We start from the raw sequence: 26,924 nt of genomic DNA on the forward strand, positions 1-26,924 counted from the left end.
TGGTAAAGTCAAGCAGGTAACTGATTTGGTGAAACATGTTTGGGTGTTTAGTCAATTAAGCAAACCAATCAAATGAGACATCCTTAGGTAAATAGTTGGGCAACACAGATTTAGAGAGGAAACCAACCAAACTACTGTAGTGCCAAGGTGTACCCACACAGATCAACAATGCTGAGAGGAAAGGAGATATCCGAGCGCATCAGAAAGGAGGTACCGACAGCCCATCAGTCTGGAGAAAGCTATAAAACCATTTCTCCAAAAGATTCCAGCTCGATCCATCCACTGCAAGACAAATAGTTTACAAATGGAGGGCATTCAACACGGCCACGACTCTGCCTAGAAGTTGACGCCAATCAAGACCATCACCAAGAAGCACCAGAAGAATAATAAATCAGGTAAAAGCCAAACCACACATAAACTCTCAAGAGTTGCAGACCTCTCTGGCAGCATCTGAGGTCAATGTACATGCGTCTACAATCAGACGAAAATTTTATAAACATGACATTCCTGCGAGGGTTGCTAGTAGGAAGCCACTGCTCTCAAGAAAGAACAAAGCTGCCCGTTCAACTTTGACAGAAATCACTTGGACAAACCAGAGGAGTTTCTTTGGCCAACAACCAGTAAATTCAGCACCAAAATCATTCATTACCATTTCATAACCAAGAAATCAGGTTACAACACTTTACCTTCGTAAAGTTCACTGTTAACCTGATCAGCTATACAGTAACAAAAAACACTTTGACATTTGAAAAGCCACGGTCTGCACTTTATTTTGTAAAGTTAAGTACTGAACTGAAAAGCCAACAAACAAAATCAAGAATATAGATACAGCATTGAAATCAAATGATGATGCACAACACATGCCTAATTTAGCTGATGCCAATGATTTGAATGATGTGACATTGCATGTTCTGTACAACTAACTAACCATTTAAAATGCCTTACTGTGTCTTCACACAAAGTTATGTACATAAAATTCAGAATCAGGTTGACGTTAAGCAACAGATCAGTGTTTGTGTGTGTACGTCAGTGTGTGTGTGTGTGTGTACGTCAGTGTGTGTGTGTGTGTGTACGTCAGTGTGTGTGTGCGTCAGTGTGTTTGTGTGTGCACGTCAGTCAGTGTGTGTGTGTGTGTGTGTGTGTCAGTCAGTCAGTGTGTGTGTGTGCGTCTGTGTGCGTCAGTGTGTGTGTGTTTGTGTGTGTGAAAGACAGAGAATGCAAGGTTGTGGTCTCCTTGTGAAGCTGACAGAGGTTACTTGGTGATGGTGTTTCTGTGGGGGAAAAGGAGAGAGCAAAGGTGAGATGACATAATAGTTTGTGGTAACGGCTGTTATATGATGGGCAGAGAAGAATACAATGATCAAATATCTAAAAAAGAATCTAAAAAAAAAGGGAGAGTGAGTGAGTGTGTGCATGAGTAAGGAGAGTAATTGAAGTGCATAGAGTCCATGTGTGAGAGTGTGTGACTCACGCGTTCATGCTCTTGCCGCTGCCACTCAGTACGATGTAGGGCGTCTTCTGGGACTTCTGCTTCTCTTGCAGCAGAGCTACAGTACCCAGAGGAGTGTCACTGCTGCTCATCTTCTTCAGGAGCTGCATGAGCGAGAGAGAACCACAACATCAGTACAGTACAGGCAGGCAGGCAGCCACACACACACACACACACACAAAGACTTACAGCTTCTTCCTCCAGCTTCTTCATCCTCTTCTCCGTCTTCATCTTCCCTGAGCCTTTCCCGTGGAAACGATGGGACAGCTGTCGGAAAGCCTGAGAGAAAGAGGGGACAGGCGGTTTACACACCTGTAAGTCTACCTCTCACACTTAAAGACACATACAGTACATAATATCCTTCACATTCACAAACACAAACACAAACTAGTACTACTGGTGTTTCCGCTAGTAGGAACAGAACCAACACACAGACACAGAGAACACAAACAGTCACTAGTACAACTGGCATTTCCCCTAGACTAGTAGGTACAGAACCAACCCACACAACTACAGCAGATAAGGCACAGCAACTCACACGAGTAGTTATGACGTGACCCACCAACCTATTCAGTAAATCAATCAATCAATCAATCATAAATAGACGATTACCTCTTTGGGAGTGAGCCTGCGTCCAGACTCGTCCACGTACTCGATCTTGACGTCGGGCTTATAGGCGTCCTTCTCCTTGAACTCCTGTGTGAAGCCGCGGTACTCCTCCCTACGGCTGTACTTGTCGTCTATCATCCTGAGGGGCAGAGGAGGGAGGTATGAAGGGGGGGGACACAGGGACTCACTCCCTCACTCACTGATGCTTTAGACCACAAAAGTGTTTTTAATCTTACGCCGCAGTTCACACTCTCTCACACACACACACACACACACACACACACACACGAAAACGAGGTCCTTCCCAGTCCATAGTGTCAGTTAGCTGTAAGCAGGCACGCATAGACACACTTACATCTTGTCCTCGATGCAGTAGTTGTCATCCTGGTTGATGATAATTTTTTGTGGGGCCTTCACCCTCGCCATCTTCTGCATCTGAGTGTCCAGCAACCCTGCCACAGACACAACAACATTATTATTGAGGACACACACTCACACCACTTTTCACATCTCCAATTACCCCAACAACACAAGTAATTCATAAGGAATTGTAGGACATGACGCCCACAGACACAACACAAACACATCACTCACACACCACACAATCACTCAGAGACACAACAAAAGGCACTCTCACATAATATCACGAATCAGACACACATAGGTATAAGACATATATAGAAGCAGAGGAACTTGTGTTTAGGAAGAGCTAGCAGACAGCTCTGTATTGTGTTGTGTGCACACATCTACCAATCCACACACACACACACACACCTGTGGCTCAGCACACATTTACCCCCCCCCCCCCCCAGACACACACGGGTCAGCAGCCACTCAGCTCACCTTTATTCTTGCAGAGATGCAAAGCGGCAGCCAGGCCAGAGTTCACAATGGGCTCCTCATCCAGGATAGTGGTGGAGGCTGTACCAAACTACAGGAGAGGAGAAGACAGGAAGAAGGGATGAGGAAAGGGAGAGAGGAGGAGGAGAGAAAACGTGAGAAAGCATTTGGTGAGTTAGAGAAGAGGGTAGAAAGGTACCAAGAGACAGAAAGAGGAGAGAAGAGAGTGAGTGAGGAGACAGACAGACAGGAGAGGAGAGAGTGAGATCTGACAGGGAGGTGATCTAGCAGGTGAGGGATCTGACAGGTATTAGATCTGACAGGTGAGGGATCTAGCGGGTAATAGATCTGACAGGTGAGGGATCTAGCAGGTAATAGATCTGACAGGTGAGGGATCTAGCAGGTAATAGATCTGACAGGTGAGGGATCTAGCAGGTAATAGATCTGACAGGTGAGGGATCTAGTGGCTGAGGGATCTGACAGGTGAGGGATCTAGTGGGTGAGGGATCTAGCGGGTGAGGGATCTGACAGGTGAGGGATCTGACAGGTGAGGGATCTGACAGGTAATAGATCTGACAGGTGAGGGATCTGGCAGGTAATAGATCTGACAGGTGAGGGATCTAGCAGGTAATAGATCTGACAGGTGAGTGTAGTGGGGTGTGACTCACGTCAGCCTGCTTCTGCTCCTCGTCTAGGTTGACTGTGCTCCAGCCAATGTTCTCGTCCGTCTCAGACTCAGAACCGCCTCCTCCCTCACGCGCAGCCTCCTGCTCAAAGTCCTGAAACACACACATGAACACACACACAGATATTTAAATACGCACACACACACAGAGATATTTAAAACACACACACACACACACACACACAGATATATTTAAACACACACACAACAGATATTTAAACACACACACACACACACAGATATTTAAACACACACACACACACAGTAAAAGGTTTACTCCACCGCAATACTGCTGTTCATCTCTTTACTTCTACAAAGGGCATGGATGTTACTGTGCTCAAAGATGAGCAGTCTGCTCCCTTCCTCACCATGATGTCCTCCTGGTCTTCACGGTTGCCTGAGAGGCCGTAGGTGGGGATGTCACCCAGCGTGCGGCAGAACTCGGAGGTGGCGTTGAACACGATGTTCATGTTCACAGACTCAGGGTCATCGTCCTCCAGACCGCCACGACCCTTCAGCTGCTCCACCACCTGCAGAGAGAGAGAGAGAGAGAGAGAGAGAGAGAGAGAGAGAGAGAGAGAGAGAGAGAGAGAGAGAGAGAGAGAGAGAGGCGAGAGAGGGAAAAGACAGAAAGAAAGGGCGAGAGAGGCGGGCCGAGAGAGGGAGGGCGGGAAAGAGAGGGAGAAAGTAAAGAGAGAGGGAGAGAGAGAAAGAAAAGGAGGAAGAGTGAAAGAGACAGAGGGAGGATAAGAGGGAGAGAATAAAGGGAAATGCCGAGTGAGACAGATGGACGGGACAGGACAGGTGACAGATCTATGCTGACAATTCTCAAATCAGGAAATAATGTACCAGGGTCTGTGTGTGTGCAGGAGAATTTGTCCACATCTGTATGTGAGTATGTATATATATAAATAGCTGCGTATGAGTATGTACAGGTGTGTGTGTGTGTGTGTGTGTGTGTGTGTGCTGACCTTCTCTGCGGAGTCTTTGAGCAGCTGCTGCTGCTGCTTCTGTCTCAGTTTCCTCTGTTTCTCCAGCTGCTTCTGGAGCTCCTGCTCCGCCTCGTCCTCCTCCAACACAACCGGCTCAGATGGAGCAACACCCTCTGAACACACACACACACACACACAGACACACCAACACACACACACACACACACACACGGGAGTGGGGGTTGGAGAGAAAAGGAGAGAGAGGGGTGACGTGTGGGTAGAAGAAGAGAGAGGGGTGACGTGAGGATAGGAGAAGAGAGAGGGGTAAAGTGGGAAAACAAAATGAATCTCCAAATACAAAATATCCATTACAGTACAGCAATGCCATGTCCCAGAGGATATTAAAGAGGGCTCATTGGCCACAGCAGTGTATTACAGTCAATAATCACAGATATCAAGCAGGGCTCATTGGCCACAGCAGTGCATTGCAGTCAATAATGACAGATATCAAGCAGGGCTCATTGGACACAGCAGTGCAGTGCAGTCAATAAATACAGGTCAATTTCTGTAACTTGGGGCAGTGTGGTCAAGGCCATCTGCTTAAACTGCAGCTGCCATGTTCACGTGAACCACCAGTAGGGTTGATGGGTGGGATATGATCCATGCCGTATTCAGACCTGCCTGACGTACCACTGTCCTCAACTTCAGAGGTCATTTGTAGAATATTTAAAAACAATATACGTGTGTGTGTGTGTGTATGTGTGTGTATGTGTGTGTGTGCGTCACATCAACGGACAGACACGGCACTCACCGTCATCACTCATGTCCATGTCTGCAACTCTGATGTCATCAGACTGCTTTGGGACATCCACAGCCAATCGGCTGCTGCTGCTGCTTTTCTCCTCCATAGGCTCCTCCTCTTCCACAGGCTCCACCGCTTCCTCCTCAATCTTGTGCCGACCACGACCACGAGACCTGAGAGGGATGAGCAGAGGAAAGAGAGGGGTAGAGAGGAGAGAGGGATGGGAAGAGGAAAGAGAGGGGTAGAGAGGAGAGAGGGATGGGAAGAGGAAAGAGAGGGGTAGAGAGGAGAGAGGGATGGGAAGAGGAAAGAGAGGGGTAGAGAGGAGAGAGGGATGGGAAGAGGAAAGAGAGGGGTAGAGAGGAGAGAGTGATGAGAAGAGGAAAGAGAGGGGGAAAAGGGGTAGGGAGAGGAGAGAGGGATGAGAAGAGGAAAGAGAGGGGTAGAGAGGAGAGAGGGATGGGAAGAGGAAAGAGAGGGGTAGAGAGGAGAGAGGGATGGGAAGAGGAAAGAGAGGGGTAGAGAGGAGAGAGTGATGAGAAGAGGAAAGAGAGGGGGAAAAGGGGTAGGGAGAGGAGAGAGGGATGAGAAGAGGAAAGAGAGGGGGAAGACAAAGGGTAAAGAGAGGAGAGAGGGATGAGAAGAGGAAAACACAGCGTCAGTGGACAGAGTGAGTGTGTGTGTGTGTGCATTTATTTGGGTGTAGGTAATCACTTTGTACATTTAAAGGGAAACTTAAAAAAAAGTTTCAACCTGGGCCCTAATTTTTGAGTTCCAAAAATCATCCATAAGATTCAATTGCGTGGCCATTTTTGAGTTGCTGGTTTAAACTTGTGTTCTTATTTGTGTGCATGCTCAGATCTAAGGGTGTCTGTGTGCCTATGTGTGTGTGTGTGTTTGTGCACATCTTTATGTGTATCTGTGTCTGTATGTGTGTGCACGTGTGAGTGTTGAACCTCGAGCCGAAGTCTGTGACGCGTGTGTCGTCAAGCAGCTCATCAGATGGCCCAGCCTTCTCCTTCTTCCTGATCTTCCTCACCCTCTTCTTCGTCTTCTTGAAGCCGACCTGTGGTCACATCGAAAAGGAAATGAGTGTGTGAGAGAGAGTGAGAGTGTGAGTGCTAGTGCGAGTGTGTGTGTGTGTGTGTCAGAGAGAGTGTGTGTAAGAGAGAGTGTGTATAAGAGAGAGTGTGTATAAGAGAGAGTGAGAGTGTGAGAGCGTGAGTGCTAGTGCGAGTGTGTGTGTGTGTGTGTGTGCTCACCATCTCCTGCTCTGTGTAGTACTCTGATGCGATTTGGAGGGCTGGCATCTGCAGGGTCTGGGCATCGTTGCGGAGCGCCTCCCTGATGGCCTGCAGCTCGCGCTCCCTCTCTCCCTCGGCGCAGCCCACCGCGTTCAGCCTGAAGCCCTTCTTCTTCTCCCCGTCGATCTCCTCGTCGTACTTCTCAAGCATGTTCTTGGTCTTCAACTGCAGAGGACAAAAAAGGGGGAAAGGAAACGGTCAGGATGATGCCATTCATTTCCCTCGGGATCAATAAAGTATCCATCTATCTATCTATCATTACTTCAGTCTGTTTCAGCGTTTGTTCTCAGAACCCATAAGTGCTCTGTGCTACACCACAAGCTATGCTTTTGCAAATTTCTGTTAGGAGTAGGCGTAAACAACTGAACATGTAAACATGTGATTGAATAAAGCTCTATGCTTTCATTTATATATTCTCTACAAGTCCATAATAATCCACAGGAAACTCCTCAGGACTAAAAGCATGTTAATATAATGCATGCTGGGAACATGTTCATAATGGAAACATTTAAGCCTATAAGTCATGCAGTTTTACATATGTATGGTAAAGCACTGAGCACTAGAGCACTGTGTAACGCGGTTCCCTGAGGTAGAACGCACCGTCGCCATGTCATCCACACTCTCCTCCTCATCATAGGGCTTGTAGTCCGGCTTCTTCTTCTTCAGCTCCACATTCTTGTCAGCCCTCTCTTTGTCAACCATATTCACATTCACAAGGATGTCTTCCTTTTCATCCAGCACCCCTAGATCACACACATGCACGCACACACATGCGCACACACACACACACACACACACACACACACACGTTAGTCAGTCAGTGCCTGCATGGATCACATTTATAGATACACTTATTTCGTACATACAAATTTGTATGGCATATGTGTCTGCAAAAAAGTGTACATTGTGTGTGTGTGTGTGCATGCGTGAGAGAGAGAGACACACACCTTTGTCTTCCAGTGTGAGGATGACAGTCTGTCCCTCTTTAAAAGAATCAATCTTGTGCTGGACAGTCAGGCCTCTGAGATCACGGGAGGTGTATGCAGACTACAGAAGCAGAAAGGGTATTACAACCTAATGAATGTAGTGGAGACTTCGTGTTATTCATTAGGACTATTACACTCATCTCAACACATAGTGAAAGGTGAATTACTTATCAATTTATTTAGAGAAATGATCAACATCATGGTGAATTACAATAACAAAGCATACAGTGGGAAAATGACTAGTATTATTATTACTCATATTCTACCCTTACAAAGACCTAGTGAAACATTACTAACAAATAAATAATTTAAAAGATAAATACTTGATAAAGTGATGAACAACAATCATAGTGTTTAAAAATATTGTGTTTCATAATCTATGGAACGAGAGAGTAGTCTTGTGAAGTTTGTGTCTGTGGACCAACCATTTTGTCATGAGCAAACTCCTGTTCCACCAGACTGCTCACACCGAACTCCTCATCCATCTCCTGAAGCATCTTAGCCTGGAGGATCACACACATACACAGCAGAGATTAACTCTGGCTTAACAAGATGCTGCAAATTAAGAGATTGTGGAGGAACCCAGGGTGCAGAGAGCTTTGGCTCACCCTCTTCTCCGCCAACTCCTTCTCCTTGGTCAGTTTGCGACTCCTCTCTACCCAGGCTGCTGTGTCATCCAGCCAGGGCTCCTCCTCTCCTAGAGTCTTCACCTTACTGGAAGGAGAGAGAGAGAGAGAGGGTACAGGACGAGAGAGAGTGAAGGAGAGGAGAGGAGAAGGGACGAGAAAGAGAAGACAGGACAAGAACGAGGGGGGAAACACAAAGGTAAGAGGAGTGAGAGAGAGAAAGGGAAGAGGTGGGAGACAGATGAAATGTAAGAGCATGTAGGAATGATGGGAAAGTGGCACATTATCTAGGTACGACACCAGATATGACTAAGAGAAATTTCACTGTTGCATGTCTGTCAGGGATCATCCCCATCTGGACTGAAGGCTGCCCCTAGGACTCCTCTAGGCCAGTCTCCCAGACCCCTGCCTCCTCTAGGCCAGTCTCCCAGACCCCTGCCTCCTCTAGGCCAGTCTCCCAGACCCCTGACTCCTCTAGGCCAGTCCACCAGACCCCTGACTCCTCTAGGCCAGTCCACCAGACCCCTGACTCCTCTAGGCCAGTCCACCAGACCCCTGACTCCTTTAGGCCAGTCCACCAGATCCCTGATTCACTCTATGTCATATCCAGACATCCCCTAAAAACAGGCTTCCATACCCCACACTCCCACGACAACAGCATTCCAGACTCCCTGTACAATATGATTCCATACCCCAAAACTTGCTAAAATAGGCTTCCCTAACCCAGACTACAAACACAATTTCAGACTTCCTGTACAATAAAATGTCATTCTCCAGACTTTGTGGACAGCAGGGTTCCTACCCCAGAGTGCCTGTCCAAGAAGTTCCTTACCCAAGCTTCTGATTGAGCAGGCGCTTCTCCTTCATGGCGGCCAGTTTCTCCCTCATCTCCTTCTGCTTTTTGATCGTGACGGGGTTGATGGTCTCCGCCACCTTTGGATCTTCTTTGGTGCCCAGCTCTGACCATGGACACAGAAGACAATCAATAATAATAATAATAATAATAAAAACAATAATAATAATAATAATAATAATGCATTTTATTTGTAACTCACTGGTCATTCAAATGAATCTCAGAGTGCCAACATCAACAGCAACCCAGGCACAAACAATGAATTTGTGTTTGAGTATGACATGCAGTAATCCCCACCCCCCCATCTATACACTGAAACCTAGTTTCTAGGTATTATGCTGTTCATTAACAAATACTGATGGAAGTCCCAATGTTACTCAAGTTGGCCTTACCTTTCTTGGCTTCATTCAGATCAAGGGGCTTCAGGCCAAGTTTCGCCCTCAACTTGCTGTTGATTTAACACACTTTCAGTTAAAACATGAAACCAAATAATGCATCGCAAACATTTATATTTATATTTTGAAACTATGCTAGGTAAAAGCACCTAATTTGTACACAGATGTTATCCATCAATGACACTTACTTCGTATCCTCAATACTAAGGGAGGCATCTCCACTTGCAGACTGTGGTCCAATTTCTGAAAGCCAAAGAGAATGTTACATGTTAAAACGATAACTTGCCTGTCAGTTCTTTCAAAACATTCAGTGCAGTGTACAGCTTGACTTTAATAATATCACAGGACAGTGTTACATTTCACATACAACAGGTAAATAGGCTGAGCTGGATGTAAACAAACATTGCCTTTCGTCACTTAAGTAGGCTCAACCTGCAGATTAGTTAGCCACCCAACAGGTAATAAACCCTTACCAGTAGTCTCCTCATATCCGGGATCTGTTTTTTCTTTCTTTACTCGCGGCTCTCCGGTGCTTTTATCGCCTTTACTGCGACTTTCCTTCTCGGCCCCCCGGCTACTTCTGTCTCGAGACCGTGACCGCTTTCTCTTCTCTTTGTCTCGGGTACTGTCACGCTCCTTATCCCTCTCACGGTCCTTGTGACGGTGTTTTTTGTGCTCACGGTGTCGCTCCTCGGCATCTCTATCGCGGTCCTTTTCCTTGTGTTTCTTGGAGGAACCCATGGTTTAGAAAACTATTTTAGCTAACTAGCTAGCTTAGTTACCCGTTACCTTGCGACTCTGGTAACTCAGCTAGCTGGCTAGCTAGGTAACGTTACCTTGCTAGTAGTTTGTCAACACAGTTACAATCAATTTGAGCGGAAAGTTGAGCTGTCTTCGAAGAAATGGCTAACACGAAGTCAGTCTCTTCTTCAGAGTTGGTACAAACAAACAACACTCCTTACAAACACACTTGATTGACCAACGCACTTCACACGTCCAATGATTCGATTAGGCGAGGAAGTACTTATGTAACACTGCTTCGCCTTCCGGGGCATGGGTTCTTTTCTTCTTCTTGTGTGGTTTAGTTTCTCTTTAGAAGCTTTACTGCCATCTACTGGAAATTTATATTTAACGTGCTTGGGTTAACTTTATATAAAGGAATATATTTATTAAAGGACTGAGGCATTGCTAATTCAGAGAAACAAAGAACAGACAAAAATAGAAGTTCCAGAAACAGCACTTGATCCATGGTTTGGAAGATTGAAACGCTTTTGTGACAATATTCTCCAAATGGATTTGCCACTGTTACCAGTTGTACGTTAAACGTAGGCTACCTGTGGAGCAGTAACCATGAAGCCAAAAGCACATTTGTCTTTAACATATCTTTAGGAGAGGCAGGTTTTGTGAGGTTTTCATAGAATTATTCCCAAGCTCTGCAGTTTTGTTTGGGACTTATCTTTGTTTGGGGCTGATCTATTCTATTTAAAGTCTGAAAATGAAATGCAAATAGGTTGAAATGATTGCTCTGAAACCAAGCGGAGGGGAAGAGGAACAAATGTTTCAACAGTGCTCTGTGAGCCAGACCAGTAAACCGTTTTTCAGGATGATAAAGAAGGTACAGGAATGAAAACACGGGAATTCTCGCCATAGCCATAGAGAGTATTCAGTGGACTACCTTTTCTCATATTTTGTGTACCCATAACTTGAAGGTGAAAGGTGTAAGATGGCATCAGTTTAGCTTTCTCAGATTTTCAGTTTTCAATGTAATGATCAAAGTGTGGTAGTAACATGGGTACAACTTGTTGACAGGTAGGCTTATACCTTCTGCCTACCTGCACAGCGGAATAATGATATAACAGAATGTTAATTCAGCCATCAACCTTGTGGCATATTTTATTAAGGAACTCACACTTGCTGCTCTCCTTGAGAGTTAGGGAAGAACAGACAGAGAGAAGGGTGAACATAAAACATCCCCCTTTTTAGATAAGTACTATCACACGTGAGTCATGTTGTATGAGGCGCAACAGCACCTCCTCCTGGATAAATATAATCATACATACATTCATACACAACCATTCTCAACACAACTAAGAACAAAATAAAGGATTGTATTGAAAAATGCAAACATAGCACAGGTAAATACTATACACCTTTATAAAAATCTGTTTTGATGTATAAAGGTGGTCATGGAAGCAAGGATACATTTATCTCCCACTATTCTTTAGTTTCAGTTCATTTGGTTACTGCTCTGTCTGTGTCTAATAGTATGCTCAAAATGTGCAGTCCTTAATTGTAAACCATCAACAACAGTTAAACATCAACAGTGTTGCTTCAGAAAGCGAGGTGTGTATCTGACTGGCTGTTGAGCGCAAATGTCAACACTACTGCACCTTTAAATATAAGATGAGAATACATAACAACAGGTTTAATGAAATCATATTTAAAATAACTAACTAATTACCTAACTTACAAGCAAACCAGCAAACTTATTTAATATATTGGATATAGTCAGTATGTGTACAATATCTGCGGATCTAAATGAAAAGACTAGTGGAGAACACAGGGAAGTACAAGTACATCTAATCGAAACTGTCATGGGATTTAAAACAACCATGTGTAGGAAAGGGACATTTTGTATCAGTTAATCTGTCCATTTACTTAGAAGAAAAGGGAAATATTTCTGTACCCTGAGTGAGAGCTGGCTTTTGGTTCCCAGAATTAATTTGATACAAATTACCACAGAACATGTATAATATTCACACCTTTACTTTTACTGATCGGAAACAAAGTACAAAGCAGAAACATAATTGCTCATCACAAGACAAAAGGTTGTGAGCAAAGTGAGCTGCTTACTTCTTCCATGTATGCAGAGGCATGAAGAAGAGCATAATGACATCAGTGTTGGGAAATCTATGACAGTCAGACATTTCACCAAAGAATATAAATGAAAAACTTGAAAAGCAAACTTTATAAGCTTTAAAAGCAAACTATACAAACGATACATATTACCCCTAATAGGCCAAAGAACACAAGCAACAACTTCATAAGAGGTATCGTCATGTTGGGTATTTAGGCTGATTCAACCAACACTGTGCATCGATCCACTTTGATGGGTTAGAGGGTCTGTGCTTAAACGATTGTTAGAATTACACAATCCTCCTTTCTGCAATAGAATTTAAAATGCAGATCAATAAATGACTGTGATGGGCATGTGACGTTAATGTGAATAGACATGTATTAAAACACATTGTTTTGCCAGTGATGATTGCGTACATCTTTACACAGGGGTAAAAAAAGATGAAACCAACAACGTTATATTTATTAAAGAAAAAACTCTTGAGAAATACAATATTAAAAGGAATGACATATATTAAAATGAATTGTTACTGTTAAGTTACTGCCAAGGATTTAACTACTTAAATGGCAGACCAAAACAATCACAGTGGAATCACACTTCAATGACTGATTTTACTGCGCTTAAAATAAATCTTAAAATAGGGCTTATCCTCAAATGCAATTAGACGAATTACATGCATATAGTATATAATCCCTTAAAAGGCATATTATCAGTTCTTACTATTTATTCAAACAGACAAACAGCAACTTGGATCTTTATATTTTTTCAATAAGGACCCTGAGTAGGCTGCTGACCATCTTGGACAATGAGAGGAGCATTTTCAGTGGCAGACTCCTGTCACTGTCATGCTCATCGGACAGGCTGAGGAAGTCCTTTGTCCCCAGGGCCATATAGCTTTACAACGCCACGCAGAAGGGGAGGGGGAGGGAGATGGACTTCTCTGCATGAGTCTACCTGAGTCTGCCCTCCTCTTCTCACCTCACTATATTCCATCCTCACTGCCCATCCTTTTACTGGCTATACTAGCCCCTTGGACAGACTTTACTTTTACTGTACTATTTATCACTTTGCACTATCCTCACACACACAAGCACAGTACTTTATTTGCACTATCCACACATGCATATTAGGGCTGCAACTAACGATTATTTTGGTAATCGATGAATCTCTCGACTATTTTTTCAAATAATCGACTAATCTAATGATTATTTCCCATAGCAAATTTAAATAATGACTCAAAATGTTGACTCTGCAAGTTAATACAAGTGTAATCATAATAAATACATATAATATTAATACAAATAAAGTGCAAATATGCTTATAAAAGTAAAGAGAAAGTGCAAATAAAATTTTAAAAGTAACTCAAAATAGCAATCAAGCCCCTGAAAGTGCAAAATAACTCAAGAATAACTGGGCTGCAAGTGAAAAATTCAACATATGAAATATTTTCTTGAAATCTTTTGTTTTGAAGAATGCTAAGTGGAGGAGGTTTACTATTCAGAACAAACGAAGATACAGGCTACTCTGGTATTTCACTGATTTACTACATTGCACTTTACATAGCTGGAATAGCGTTAGCAAGCATCCTCCATGAGATGTTCTGTTTTTCAGCATGTAAGCTAAACCTAAAAATAAGTTATAGATGTCTATGATAATTGCTGCTAAACACTCACTGTGATTGTGCTCCCACAGCTCATTCTTTTTGAAATACTGGAATAGTGCATCTTTAACGACTTATAATTGACCATCATTGAGAAAAGTGACAACACTTTTGTTAGCCATATCTCTGAATGTCTGAATAACATCTTTAAAATAGGTCAATATTTTATAATCGTTATAACCTTGATTTTGCTTGATCTTGAGCTTGGATTTTAAGTGAGATCTGATTTATTTTCATCCACATCAAATAAAAAAGAACCCGAGCTCTGTGTTACTTAAATGTGTAGGCTTTTACAAAACATTAATTTAGGAAATATTGCCATTTTTGAGGCATACACATTTTGCTTTACAGAATTATGCACTGTATGCACCTACGCGGGACGGGGTGTTGGCACTGTGCGCTTCGTTCTGGCTTCTCTGGGAGTGTGGGTCGGCACTTTACGCTGTGCTCTGGCCTCTCTGGGAGTGTGAGTTGGAAGTTTATGCTGTGCTCTGGCCTCTCTGGGAGTGTGAGTTGGAAGTTTATGCTGTGCTCTGGCCTCTCTGGGAGTGTGAGTTGGAAGTTTATGCTGTGCTCTGGCCTCTCTGGGAGTGTGAGTTGGAAGTTTATGCTGTGCTCTGGCCTCTCTGGGAGTGTGAGTTGGAAGTTTACGCTGTACACTGACCTCTCGGGGGGTGTTTGCCCTCCTTCTGTGGTATGCTGGGGAATGTGCGACTGAACTGGTGATTCGAATGGGAGACGTGACTTAGTCCCAATCATAGTTTGACGGGGTGCGACTCCATCAGGGCACATATTGTACCAACCATCACCCCTGCAGCAAACAGATGTGAGTTTCAAGCATAGAAAGCAGAACTCTAAGGTGCAATGTGGACAGGTAATGTTTTTACACTGCAGTGTGTTGTGCTCTACAAGTGTCCAACAGGTGGGACAGGCACGCACTGAAGGGCAACATGCTCCAGGAACATTTTCTAAGAATATGTCTTTACAGTTTAATAACACTTTCAGCTTTGGATCCATGCAGTTCTTGTTGTCACATTTGTCAGAGCGTGGGTATGGTCCTTTCCATTCCTCCAGGCAATTCCAACAGAAGAAAAACTCTTTCCCCTTCTCCTCAGTGCACAACAGGCAGTCCACACAGAGATTGGTTTCGTCTCCTCTCTCCACAAGGGTGTCACAGGCAGGACACTGCAGAGAAAGTAACACATCAGATACACAAATTTACAAGTTAAAGCAAGTAACTTATGTGGTGGGAGAACTATATATCTATCTCCTTACCGCTCTCCAAACATTTCTGTTATTACATGTGATAGAACTGAATACTACTTTTACTTTTGTGTCATTTATGACATCACTTAATTTAGTGTGGAGGTCGACCGGAAGTTTGTAATTTTGAGTGTTAGATTTGTAACACTTCCTTGTTCCAAAGAAAAAAATCCTGATGAAAAATGAATGGGGTTTTGCTAAATCTGTGAAAATAAGGTGTGAGCCAAACAGCGGGAGTAAAAAACCTAAGCATTTGGTAACTGACTGGCGCTTGCCTCAGGCAGCATGTGAAACTCCAGAGTGGTGTCCATGGGTACAGACAACACACCACGGCTCTTACGAAACTTACAGTGTTACGACTCTAGCCCCCAAAACATCTGAATTATACAATGCAACAGATCGTGGCTATCAAATTCTTAGGTAATCGACATGTTAACCTGAATACCTTTCCCTTTGCAAGTGTGAAGGAGTACCTGTAGTCTTTATATGTCTGGTGAATATGCAGTGCGAACACCAGAGTACCCGCACTCAAACTGGCTGATGTGATGAGACCAGAAGCTGAAAGTGGAACTAATTCTGATATGCCACAGCAGCTGCCTCACACAAAATATAGGAGGCATAGGCATAACAGAGTAGGGCTTTGAACTTGAATATATACTGTAGAAGCAGTAAGGCAATACACTTACAATGTCAGCTGGAGTGGAGAGTGCGGTCAAGCATATAAAGAGTGTATGTAAAGTTTTAACCACTTCATAAATTATGTGCACACAATTTCATAATACTTTAAAATCAACAATTTTTTTTTACTCTTTTGTATTTCTCATGAACTCTTTCTTACCCCCTCCCTTCCCCACTCAGCCTTAAAACCCATATATTTAGCAACGCTGTAATACATTTTAACTGACTTGTTTTTCAATGGGGCTAACCTGACATGTTAGAGGGGGTAGGCTTTAATGTTGCATAATGTGGTATAATAATGGGTATAATGGGTTGAGATTGTTGAAATGTCCACAAAAAAAAAAGATCTTGGCAGCCCCCGCTGGCCTTGAAAATGCTTGGCAAGGTTAGGGTCTTAATTAATGAGATAGGCCATGACCTCTTCTTTCAGCTCCCACACTGTGAAGAACTCTTCCCTTGGGGAGACATCTCACCCACATTGAAAGAGCAGGTCCTTGTGCCCTGCCCCTATTCCCTGCATAGCTCTGTGATTAGCCTCAATTGTAATGATTAGTTGATTTGTTTTTAGATGGTGGTGTAAGTTGGCTGTTGATCCTCATCTGAATGAAAGGGATTTCTCGCACTTTTTGCAAATGGCTTTTTTTTGGATATGCTTCAATAAAATAATAAAATAAAACACTTCTCTTCCGTCACTCATCTTCACACGTGTCACAGGTAAACCTGTCCGGATGCGTTAGGTTATTCACTCATTCGACTTTTTCTACAAAGAAGTAGAAAATTCTTAGAATTTTTTAGTACCGGTAATGTCATCACACTTATTAGAATATACTAAACATTTAGTAGTAATGTCATAAAACTTAAGTTCTTTAAGTGAAAAAAACTCAGTAATTTAAAGCCATTTCACTTGAAGTTATCCACACATTTGACTATATCTACAAATCGGTAGAATATACTTAGAAACTTGTAGTAATGTCATCACTTAGTAGAATTTACTTAACATTTAGTAGTAATGTCATAAAACTTAAATTATGTATGTAAAAAAAATCAGTAATTTAAAGACATTTCACTTAAAGTTATTCACACATTCAACTATATCTGCAAAATGGTAGAATCTACTGAGAAACTTGTAGTTATGTCATCACACTTCATTTTTTTAAGTGCATTGTCATATACTTAACATTTAGTAGCAATGTCATAAAACTTCAATTTTTGAAGTGCATTGTAATTAAATTGTTTAAGTACAGTAGACTTCATAAGAAATTGGGGCTAATGTGCATATGTACGAGGAGAAGGTGTAGAATCTTTGCTTGAAATAGCCATCCCATACAATTTGAATGGCTAGTACCGCTGGCACCACAACTACATGTCATTTAGTTTTACCCGTAAGGAATGATGTAACATTGAATAAACGGCGGTTAATACACATTTTAACAAACATAAAATACTGTATTGCAGTTTATATACAGTATGGTGCCTTAAATATTCTGTACTTTTCAATATGTATGTATAACCACTTACATGTTTTGCCTCCCTGGATTTGACAACAGGAACTTCAAAACCCAGATTTTCCTCAAAAGTCTTCCTCTCCTCTTCGGTCAAGAAAGCAGCCTCCCGTACCTCTGGGTACGACCACTTTTTACAGCATACAGGGCAGGACAATGCACGGCCCTTCGATGAACACAGTAAAACCACATCGTGTTACAAATATGTTTTAAGTCAGGGAACACGGGTCAACAACATTTTTTTTATTTCTTTCGATACTATTGACATGTTAACCTACTTATACAGTATATCTTACCTTTTCCAGCTGATGAGTACACCATATTTTGATTGTGGTCGGGGAAAGGGCATGGCCACAACGCATCTCTGCTTTCGGAACCCCTTCATCATCATATGCTGTGAAATTAAACAGAACAATTCAAATTTGATGGTCTAGTCACATTCATTATCATGATCCGAAAAAAATGCATAATTAGCATATGCTGTTTTCATATAACTGAAACATTTAAAGACTTTGCATTTTAAACTTACTAAGATCGTCAGCCCTAAGAACTAATTTCATTGGAGGATTCCATGTGTGATGTTTGCTGTTGGCTCCTGACATCGCGACGTGTTTTTCAGGATGTTGGCACAGACAATTGGTTCTGTTGCAAAAGACTGTGAAAACACATAGTCAGCAATGTGAGAATTGTTCTGGAACTTATTTTGACGGCATTTAGGCAGATACCTAGCCTAACGATGTCATACTCATAATTCTAGTCAGAATATGAACTTCCAGACCTCAAATGTTGTGGGCGGGGCTAAGTTCGGTCTGGTATCCAGGCTAGCAGATACCATTACATGATCAGGAGAAAACCTTGAAGGATACGTAGGCCAAGTAGGCTAGAGGCAATTTCAAACATAACCACTAAAATCGACTGAAGTAAATTATTAGTAATCATGTAATTTCAAGTTACTCCTAATCTTGTTTTGTTGCTGGCTAAAACCTGCAGCATGGGCCTGTAGGTTATCGAAAAAATAAGGTTTACAATATGGTATGCATAAAAAAAAACATGCTGTCTAAAAGCAACAATAAACAATGCATTTCTGTGCTTTAACTCATAAAAAAAACATCACATCAACAGTTAATGTAACTTGCACAGGTCTTAAAACTACTGTTTTGTAGTGTTGTATATGTAGGTGGCTGACTTGGCTGCCCTAAAGGCATTTTTACACTTGTACGATTCTCTCCGATTTGGTCGTAGAGGGACACTTTGGCACGCCTTGGCACGCCTTGGTAACACCTTCACCCAGGTGTTGCCGCCCATCCGACCCGTCGGAGAGCTGGTCGGAGACAAACGCTTTTTTCTAACTTTTCTTAAAGAGACGGAGAGAGTCGGAGACCCCCTTGGCTGTGATTGGCCAGCTTACGACATCATTTCCAAACAACATCATTTCCGGAATCACACACGTCAGGACCTCACATTTCCTGTTTTCTGTCAAAATGTTTTAGTACGACTTTGGTAAACTACAAAGCTGCACAGCATGCAGCATTAGGCTACCGTATTTTATATAAACCCTCGAAAAGTACATTTCTCCCGACCACTGTTGGTCTGTTGGCTGGTGGCTCGGTGTTGAAAGTGCCTTCTCCAACCAGCTTCAACTGACATCTAACGTAATTTGCTACGGAGTAATGGCAGCATTACTTTGCATCTATTAAATAGGAAATGTATTTCATTTATGTGTAGAACCTATTTAGAATGACTGACTTTACATAAAACGGCAGTGAAAGACATTTGAGTCAAACATTACTTTTGCCTCAATGAGGGTGGCGTGTGAGAGCATAATCGGCACGACAACGTTGTACTTATTAGCAGCGAGGCTAGCTACATTAGCAGCACACTTTTGAGAGTTATTGTGAATACGCTAACGCTTGATTTAGCGGAAAATCTAGTAAACGTACGTACCACCTGTCTCCTGTTCTGTTGTTGTTGTAGTTGTTGCTCAAATCGCTACAAGCACGTCCTCTGCTTATAACTCAAACTAGTCCAGCTCCACCATCAACCATTGTCTGTTAGTTGCCATCATTCGCTGTTGTGAGGATTCCCGGGAGGATGAATTTATACAATAAACGACTACCACACACACAACGATTTCTCTAAGATCGTCTTCTTGAAAATTGGGCATTAAAGGTGTCCAGGCAGAGGATAATAAGTGAGTGTGCTCCTGTATGTGTTTTTCATCATATTCATGGTTGAAAAGGCAGTCTCACAACTGTATGTTGAGGTATCAGAATCAGAATCATGTTTATTGGCATGTATGTGTATGCATTCTCTTGTTGTGTTTCTGATATAACTATAACACTGCATGTGGATTGGTATGAAGACACCAGGGGGTTTATTTTTCTGCCCCTTACTTCATAGTTCTACGGGTATTTCTGTTCGAAGTGTGCATGCTTTGTTTTATAGTGACGTTTCACGCTAACACTTTTGACAAGGGCAACCGTCTCGTTGCAGATTAAACACATCGGTTTTGTCCTGCCCACAAGCAGCACAAATGCAAAGCCTACTTGTCAGTCCACTCTGTCTTAAATTCGAGAGTTTTGGAATCAACTTAACGTGTGTGAGAGCCTGGCAGAGGATCATTAGTAAGTGTGCTAATGTATGTGTTTTTCAACATATTCATGGTTGAAATCGCAGTCCCACAACTGTATGTTGAGGTATGCATGTTCTTGCTGTGTGTCTGATATAACTATAACACTGCATGATGTATGATGTTTGATGTATGATGAATACCATGGGTTTATTTTTCTGGCCCTGTCCTCAGAGTTTGGGGGGTAATTTTGTTCGAAGTGTGCATGCTTTGTTTCATAGTGACACATTCACGTTACCACTTTTTGACAAGGGCAACCGTCTCGTGGCCAATGAGTGCATTGTCATAGCGTTAAGGTTACCCAGCGATCATTGCAAATATGAATGTGACAAAAATACCAAAGAAAATAAGAACGTATTCATTTTATTGGATCGTTTTATAATAGTTTCTGTATTGTATGTAAGATATGCATATCGTTTTGTTATAAATCGCTACTATGTTTTTCACAAAAAAATGACCACCACGATGGAGCTACATTTGCCTACTCAAGTGAATATATAGCTTTAGACATGCTAGTGTAGACTGAGCTACATGCCTCCAAGGCCCATGTGACAACACCTGCCCGACAGGTCCAGAAGCAGCATCCGTGTCATGTCAGTGACAGTTGGGAGGAAAAACAATCAATGACTTCCAATGAAGAGGTTATGTGGTAGCTACGGGCTCGACAAACAGTCGTTACCCCACCCAGCGGTCCGGCGTTGAATAGGTTGAATAGGCTTTAGCACGCATAGCCGTCGGAGTAGTATGTAAGCCCGACCAGTACGTTCAATTTTTTCTGAATCAACTGCCTGCCCCCGCCCGCCCATTTTATTTTTGAGGACGGAGAGGGATGCAGAACTATAAATTAGGCTTAAGTGTCCTTTTAGATGGGGTGTACTTTCAAGCAGGCTTAGTAAAGTTAATTTAGCAAGATAAGAGAGTGCTCAAAGAGCTGTTATTCAAACTAGTTCTATTTTCTGTAACAATATTTTTCACCGTACTGAAAGTTCTCTCTGAGGAGGCATTACTATGTGAAATGCAAAGCAATGCCTTCATCGGCCTAGCCAGCTGACTGAAGTGCTCATCTTTCCCTACAAGGCCCCACAGTCTGTCCACTCTCTGTTCATGAGGTAACTCCTTGCTGTTTGCAACCTACTTATCAGCCAGTTCCTCTCTCAGCTTATCAGTATCAAGTCTCAGTTGAGGAAACAAGCACCCTAGCCTTGTCACTACTCAGTATGAACAAATTTGCAAACATCTTATTAGTAGGGTTACTTAAAAAATGCTGAATGTACTTCATTCTTATAAACATCTTTGCTCAGTTAGGTGACTTAAAAGCAATAGCCTACACAGAAAGATCAACTGCAAAATAGAATGTAGGTTTGCCAGATTGCCAAATTAGTTGAAAATGGTATAGTGTATTTATTGTGTACACACTATATGCGTAGGAATGCTTTAATCCGTCAATGTTGACGGATCCCCTTTCAAAGTGAATGATAGGTTGCTCAGAGACCTTGCAAATCCTCTCAGACGTATTTTTCAGTTACAATAATGGGGTTTTTACATTGTACAGTGTCTATTTCTCGGTAACTTTAAAAAAATATGAGCAAAAAGGGGTGACCATATGCGTGATCTGATTGGCTAGAGCCTGTGTTGTCATCTTTGCATTAACGGCAGTTTCATTGGCTGACGCTTGCGTTGCCTCTCATGATTGCGTTTCATACATGATCTGGCAACTTTAGAACATTGACACACATTATGATTTGATTATTAATAAAATACATTTGTACCTCTTAACATACGGGAGATTAGCGGGAGAAATTACAAAACGGGAGGGTGGCGGGAGATGGATCAGAAAACGGGAGAAACCCCGGGAAAAACGGGAGGGTTGGCAGCTCAGGTCTATGGTCCTTTGTTTCATTATAGTACGAGTATTTTCACCAATTTCTAACACAAAAAGTTATGGACTGACCACAGGTCAGGTGTTAATCCTCACCTGTGTGTAGAGATCTGTCCAGGCATGGGCTCTGGTGGCCATCTTCACTGAGGTTGGCCACAGTTAAATGGTACTTCTCACCTGGAAGAAGTCCTGTTACCTCCACCTGCAAACCTGGTATCCTGGTCACCCTGTAGCTGTGGGGGCCAGGAGCGGGGAACTGGATCTGCCCAGGTGAAGGAACACCTGAGGATGATGGAGATGGAGATGGAAGCTGAAACATGAGGTTTTGGTGCTAAACACAAATGTAATTTTTTTTAATAAAAGTGCTAAAATATTAAATACCTCCGGTTTTGCTAACTTTGCTTTGTGTCTCATGTGCATTCTGTGCAAAAAAAAATTAAACATTAGAGAACAGAGAAACTGGGTTCATAATACGAATTTCTTGCCTATCCAGAGACCAGACCAGTTATGCAACAGTTGCCAAATTTACGATTAACAAAACTTGGTTAATAGAGCTGGGGGTTCACTTACTTTTGAAAATACACTAATTCCATGTTTCATGTAATTTTTTGGCTACTCAAACAATTCCCTCCAAACAAGTACATGCAAATGATAACCATAAACCTGACATTTCATCTATGGGAAATTGGTGATGAAAAAAATTAAAAATCATGATAAAACAACAGAAAACTCTTAACTGCTCAAGGGGTTCACATACTTTCAAGTGTCACTGTACATGGTGTCACAACCCAGCCTGGTCGGCCCCGCCCCCCCTGTTATCAGTGCTCTGTTTCCCACTGCTGAGTAGCAGGATCTGCGTAGGTGCCCACAGGTGTGCCGAATGAGGGCTTGACGGGCTCCATATTTTTGGCAAACTGATATGCAAGTATAATTTGGTAAGAAAAACCTGGAGCTGCTTCATAGGTGCGCAAATATCAAAGTAAATTGACGTTCTAAAGCTCGTGCCACAATAGAAGATTCAACCAAGCCGTGGTATAATAACAAAAAAGCCACACCTGATCTGTAGATGTGCCCATCTGCTCCACAACGTCATGTCCCTTGTGATCTTTAAGTAAACAGAGTGAGCAGATTGCTGATTGGTCGGTCCTGCAGTAGAACTCCAGCTGTTTGTGGTGCTGTTCACAGAGGCTTTGATCCTGAAGGTCCTGTAGCTGGTGGTTCTCCAGATCTGGGTCAGAGTAGTGAGGCATGATGCAGGTCATGCAGTAGTAATTCCTACAGGTCAGACAGGTCTTCACAGCTGGATTTGGGCAGACATCACACAGCACCCGTCCAGTTGACACTCTACAATGACACATGAATGGATTTGTTGAATGAATGAATGAATGTTTGTATAAATCTGTTGGTAGGAGCAGTCGTGCAGCCATAATCAAACGGTCAAAAAGCAAATATTATAAAGACCATGACATCACAAGCTGTGCTGGTTTTGAGCCGTTTTTCTAAATGTCCCTTTGTAAGCTCTGAAATACAGTTTTATACAATTCCCAAACAGTGGCGGTGCTACATGGAATTACGCCCCGGGCGAACCCCCTCCAAGGCCTGCCCGGGTCGCCCGTGCCTAAAACCTCCCCTGTTCCCAAAGCCCGCTATGCCATTGCAGTAAAATAACTCAGATGTACCTAATGTTGCACAGTAAGGCTTCTCAATTATGACAAAAATCATAAATATGATATTATAGTGACCAAAATTATATTGGTTTTCAGTGTTATCACAGAATTGTTAAATGAAATTAAATGTGCCAGAAAATGTTCAATATGAAATCACTGAAAAAATTATGCAATAGCCCCGATAAAAAAAGTGTGCACTGGATAAAATTTGGGATGAACTCGGGATGCATTGTTTTTAACATTTTCGCATTGGTGAAAAATTATTTATATTATATATAAATCATTTATATAGCCCTTTGCCCTCGAAATGTGAAGGACAATGAGCCACATTTTCGAATGAAGTGAAGAACAAGTTAAGAAGAAATTTTCCGGGACACATTTTTCTCATCTGGGATTCATCCTTAGCTAACAACAGAATTTAAGCACGCGTAAATTGGCCAGTTTTTTGTTAAGGGCAGAATTTGTGAGAAATCGTTGGTGATTTTGTTCACATCAATTTAGGGCTGCAACGAGAACTGGAGTTACTCGAGTAACTCGATAACAAAAAATGATCGAGGATTTTTTTTTGCCTCGAGGGTTCGTTTAGTTCATATCATGCTCTGGTGTCACCATTTCATACGGACTTTTATTATTGACGTGCGCGCGCATTCAAAGATTTACGTTCTCTGAAGACAGCAGCTCCGTCAGTCTAGGTTTCAGTATGGTAGTGAGCAGTTTAGTTAAGCACACAAGATTCACATACACGTAGAACAATAATGATGTAAGCACTCAAAACGTATTTGTCACAGTATGGTGAAGTACTATTTTAGGCATTGTGTGCCTACCTTATGATAGTACGTAGTTTCATGAAGTGCAGGGTACGTTATAGTAGTGATAGCGGGCTAAGCGGAAATTTAGCTATGTTCTGCTCTTATGTTGATTCGATGTAGTAAGGATGGGTTCATCCTTATAAGTTTATATTTCGACTGTTTAATGTATTATGGATGATATCATGTTGCCTAGTGTGTCCACTATCTATTAATATTAGTTGTGTAATTGTTATCATGTAGCAATAACACATGTTAATGTCATTCAGTGCAGTGCTGATTTGCCCAGGCTATTCTCATTGAACACACATATTGTACGATCATACGCATTGTCATGTAATGGAAATTGATGAATTAAATGGAAATAAAGAATACTGCTTTGGTAATCGTGGGTGTTCTAACAGTCACTGCCCGAGCGATACAACCAAGCAACCTAGAACCAGCAAATACAGTTCTTTAACTCATTAACGTTAACAGTTCACCATGCGGAGCCACTTCAATGTAACGTAAATGTTGACGCTAGCTCATTTACGATTGCTAGATACTATGGACACAAGCGTAAGTTTGAATTTACGGTGTGTGAGGTTATTTGTAGACTATACTATGAGTCATAGTGATGCTAGGCATGATGTTACAGTAAGTAGCAGAGCGAGTACAAATGCACCAAGATCTCATGTCATGCACGTCTCTCCTCCCGCACGCGCGGTCACATACACACAGCTGCTGAGTTTTGACCCAATTGGATTAAAAAATGTTTTCTTTTGTCAGGAATAACAGCCAATTGCTTATTATAACTAAATTATTTCAGGCTGCAACTGTCCCTAAACCCAATGTACTGGTAGCCTACATTGTCTCTATAATGCTCGCATGGTGTTTCCATGGCAGCAGTCTAAAGTTTGCAACGCAAACCAGTGAGCAGCATTTATCATAGCAAGCACACACAGAAACACACACGAACATTACTCCCAAAACAGCACTATAATGCTTATAATTTGAATGCAATGGGGTTAGTTACTTTGATGACATTTTGGAGGTTTTGATAACGCAATCACGGCAACTGCGCGATGCTAGTCGGTCGGATATGTTAGCATGGCGGCTACATTAGCATGGCGGCTAATAATGCGAGTCACTATTGACATGACGTTGTTGAAAACGCAAAATTACTTTAATCCGATTACTCGATTAATCGATGAAATCTTGATAGAATACTCGATTACAAAAATATTCGATAGTTGCAGCCCTACATCAGTTCTACAGACATTCTCGGATTTAAATAATTATAATAATAATAAATACGAGAATATTTGTATCATTAACAATTACGTTTCACATTTACTGGACCTTTGCTTGCTTTCCGCTTTGACATGATTTTGATCAGTCTGAAGTTGCTTCCGCGTTGCCTGTTGAGTCTGTGGATTGTGCCCACGTCTCTTTAGTTGCATGCCCTTATAAGGAGCTGGCGGGGCGTTTCTGTATAAAAATTAGATTGATTGCTCCTCTCTGTATCCTATCGCATTGAATCGCAATGAGTTCAATCAAGTCGTGTCAAATCGCACTGCAAACGGGTTAAATCGTATACATTTGCGTCAGTGATGTAGATGCAAGACACACACATACACACATACACATACACATGCGTACATTGGCGTCAGTGATGGAGACGCAAGACACACACACACACACACACACACACGTACATTGGCGTCAGTGATGGAGATGCAAGACACATGCTCGCACCCACTCACTCACACACACATGCATGCATGCGTACATTGGCGTGAGTGATGGAGATGGAAGACACACACGCGTCGGCCTAGGTGCTGGAGATGCTCATCCCTAGTCTGAACAATATTACACCAGGTAAACAGGGTAGGCAGATTGGAAAACATGCCTTTAGCGGTACCACTTGAGAATAAGGTTCCCCTTATAACGGTTTATAAATTGCTTATAATTCGGTTAATAATTAAGTTGTGAACACCTTATTAATCATTAATAAACCATTATAAACTAGTTATAACACAGTTTACATACATCGATGCAGGGTCACTATTTGGCAAGATCCCCATCCCCAAACCTACTGTCCATTCCTTAACTGGCTATACTAGCCCCTTGCACAGACTTGTACTCTACTTTTATTCTGCACTTTCTCTTTGCACTATCCACACAAGCACAAGGACAGGGAAATGTTAGGACATCCAGAAGCTTATACAACTTATGCAACACACAGACACAACATACACAAATGACATACACATAGGGAGAACACATTCAAAAGGAGTGGGGTAGTAACAGATACAAGAATGGTAGGGAGTGACAGTGTAGGTGTAGGTGCCCAGTAGGAAAGTGATCTTGTACTGCCTGTGTGGATGGTGCAAAAAGAGAGTGCAAGTAAAGAGTACAAGTCTGTGCAAGGGGCTAGTATAGCCAAATAGTGAGCCCGCATCAATGTATGAAAACTGTGC

General features: G+C 42.3%; 1 protein-coding gene across 1 annotated transcript; it reads right to left on the reverse strand.

Moving 5' to 3' along the window:
• Positions 1-759: 759 nt before the first annotated feature.
• On the reverse strand, positions 760-10,523 carry LOC308363104 (U4/U6.U5 tri-snRNP-associated protein 1-like). Its single transcript, XM_080835878.1, has 20 exons — positions 9,995-10,523; positions 9,710-9,764; positions 9,519-9,574; positions 9,106-9,232; positions 8,256-8,361; positions 8,073-8,150; positions 7,609-7,708; positions 7,262-7,404; positions 6,620-6,826; positions 6,314-6,423; positions 5,367-5,530; positions 4,595-4,728; positions 3,992-4,153; positions 3,607-3,717; positions 2,942-3,029; positions 2,454-2,550; positions 2,102-2,237; positions 1,679-1,768; positions 1,472-1,593; positions 760-1,271 (listed from the first exon to the last, which is right to left on the reverse strand). Exons 1-20 carry the CDS (start codon positions 10,260-10,262, stop codon positions 1,253-1,255), a joined length of 2,373 nt encoding a protein of 790 aa, XP_080692004.1. The 5' UTR covers positions 10,263-10,523; the 3' UTR covers positions 760-1,252.
• Positions 10,524-26,924: the final 16,401 nt, after the last annotated feature.

This window comes from Sprattus sprattus (assembly GCF_963457725.1).
Source record: "Sprattus sprattus genome assembly, chromosome: 1".
In the NCBI taxonomy this organism is placed as follows: Eukaryota; Metazoa; Chordata; class Actinopteri; order Clupeiformes; family Clupeidae; genus Sprattus; species Sprattus sprattus.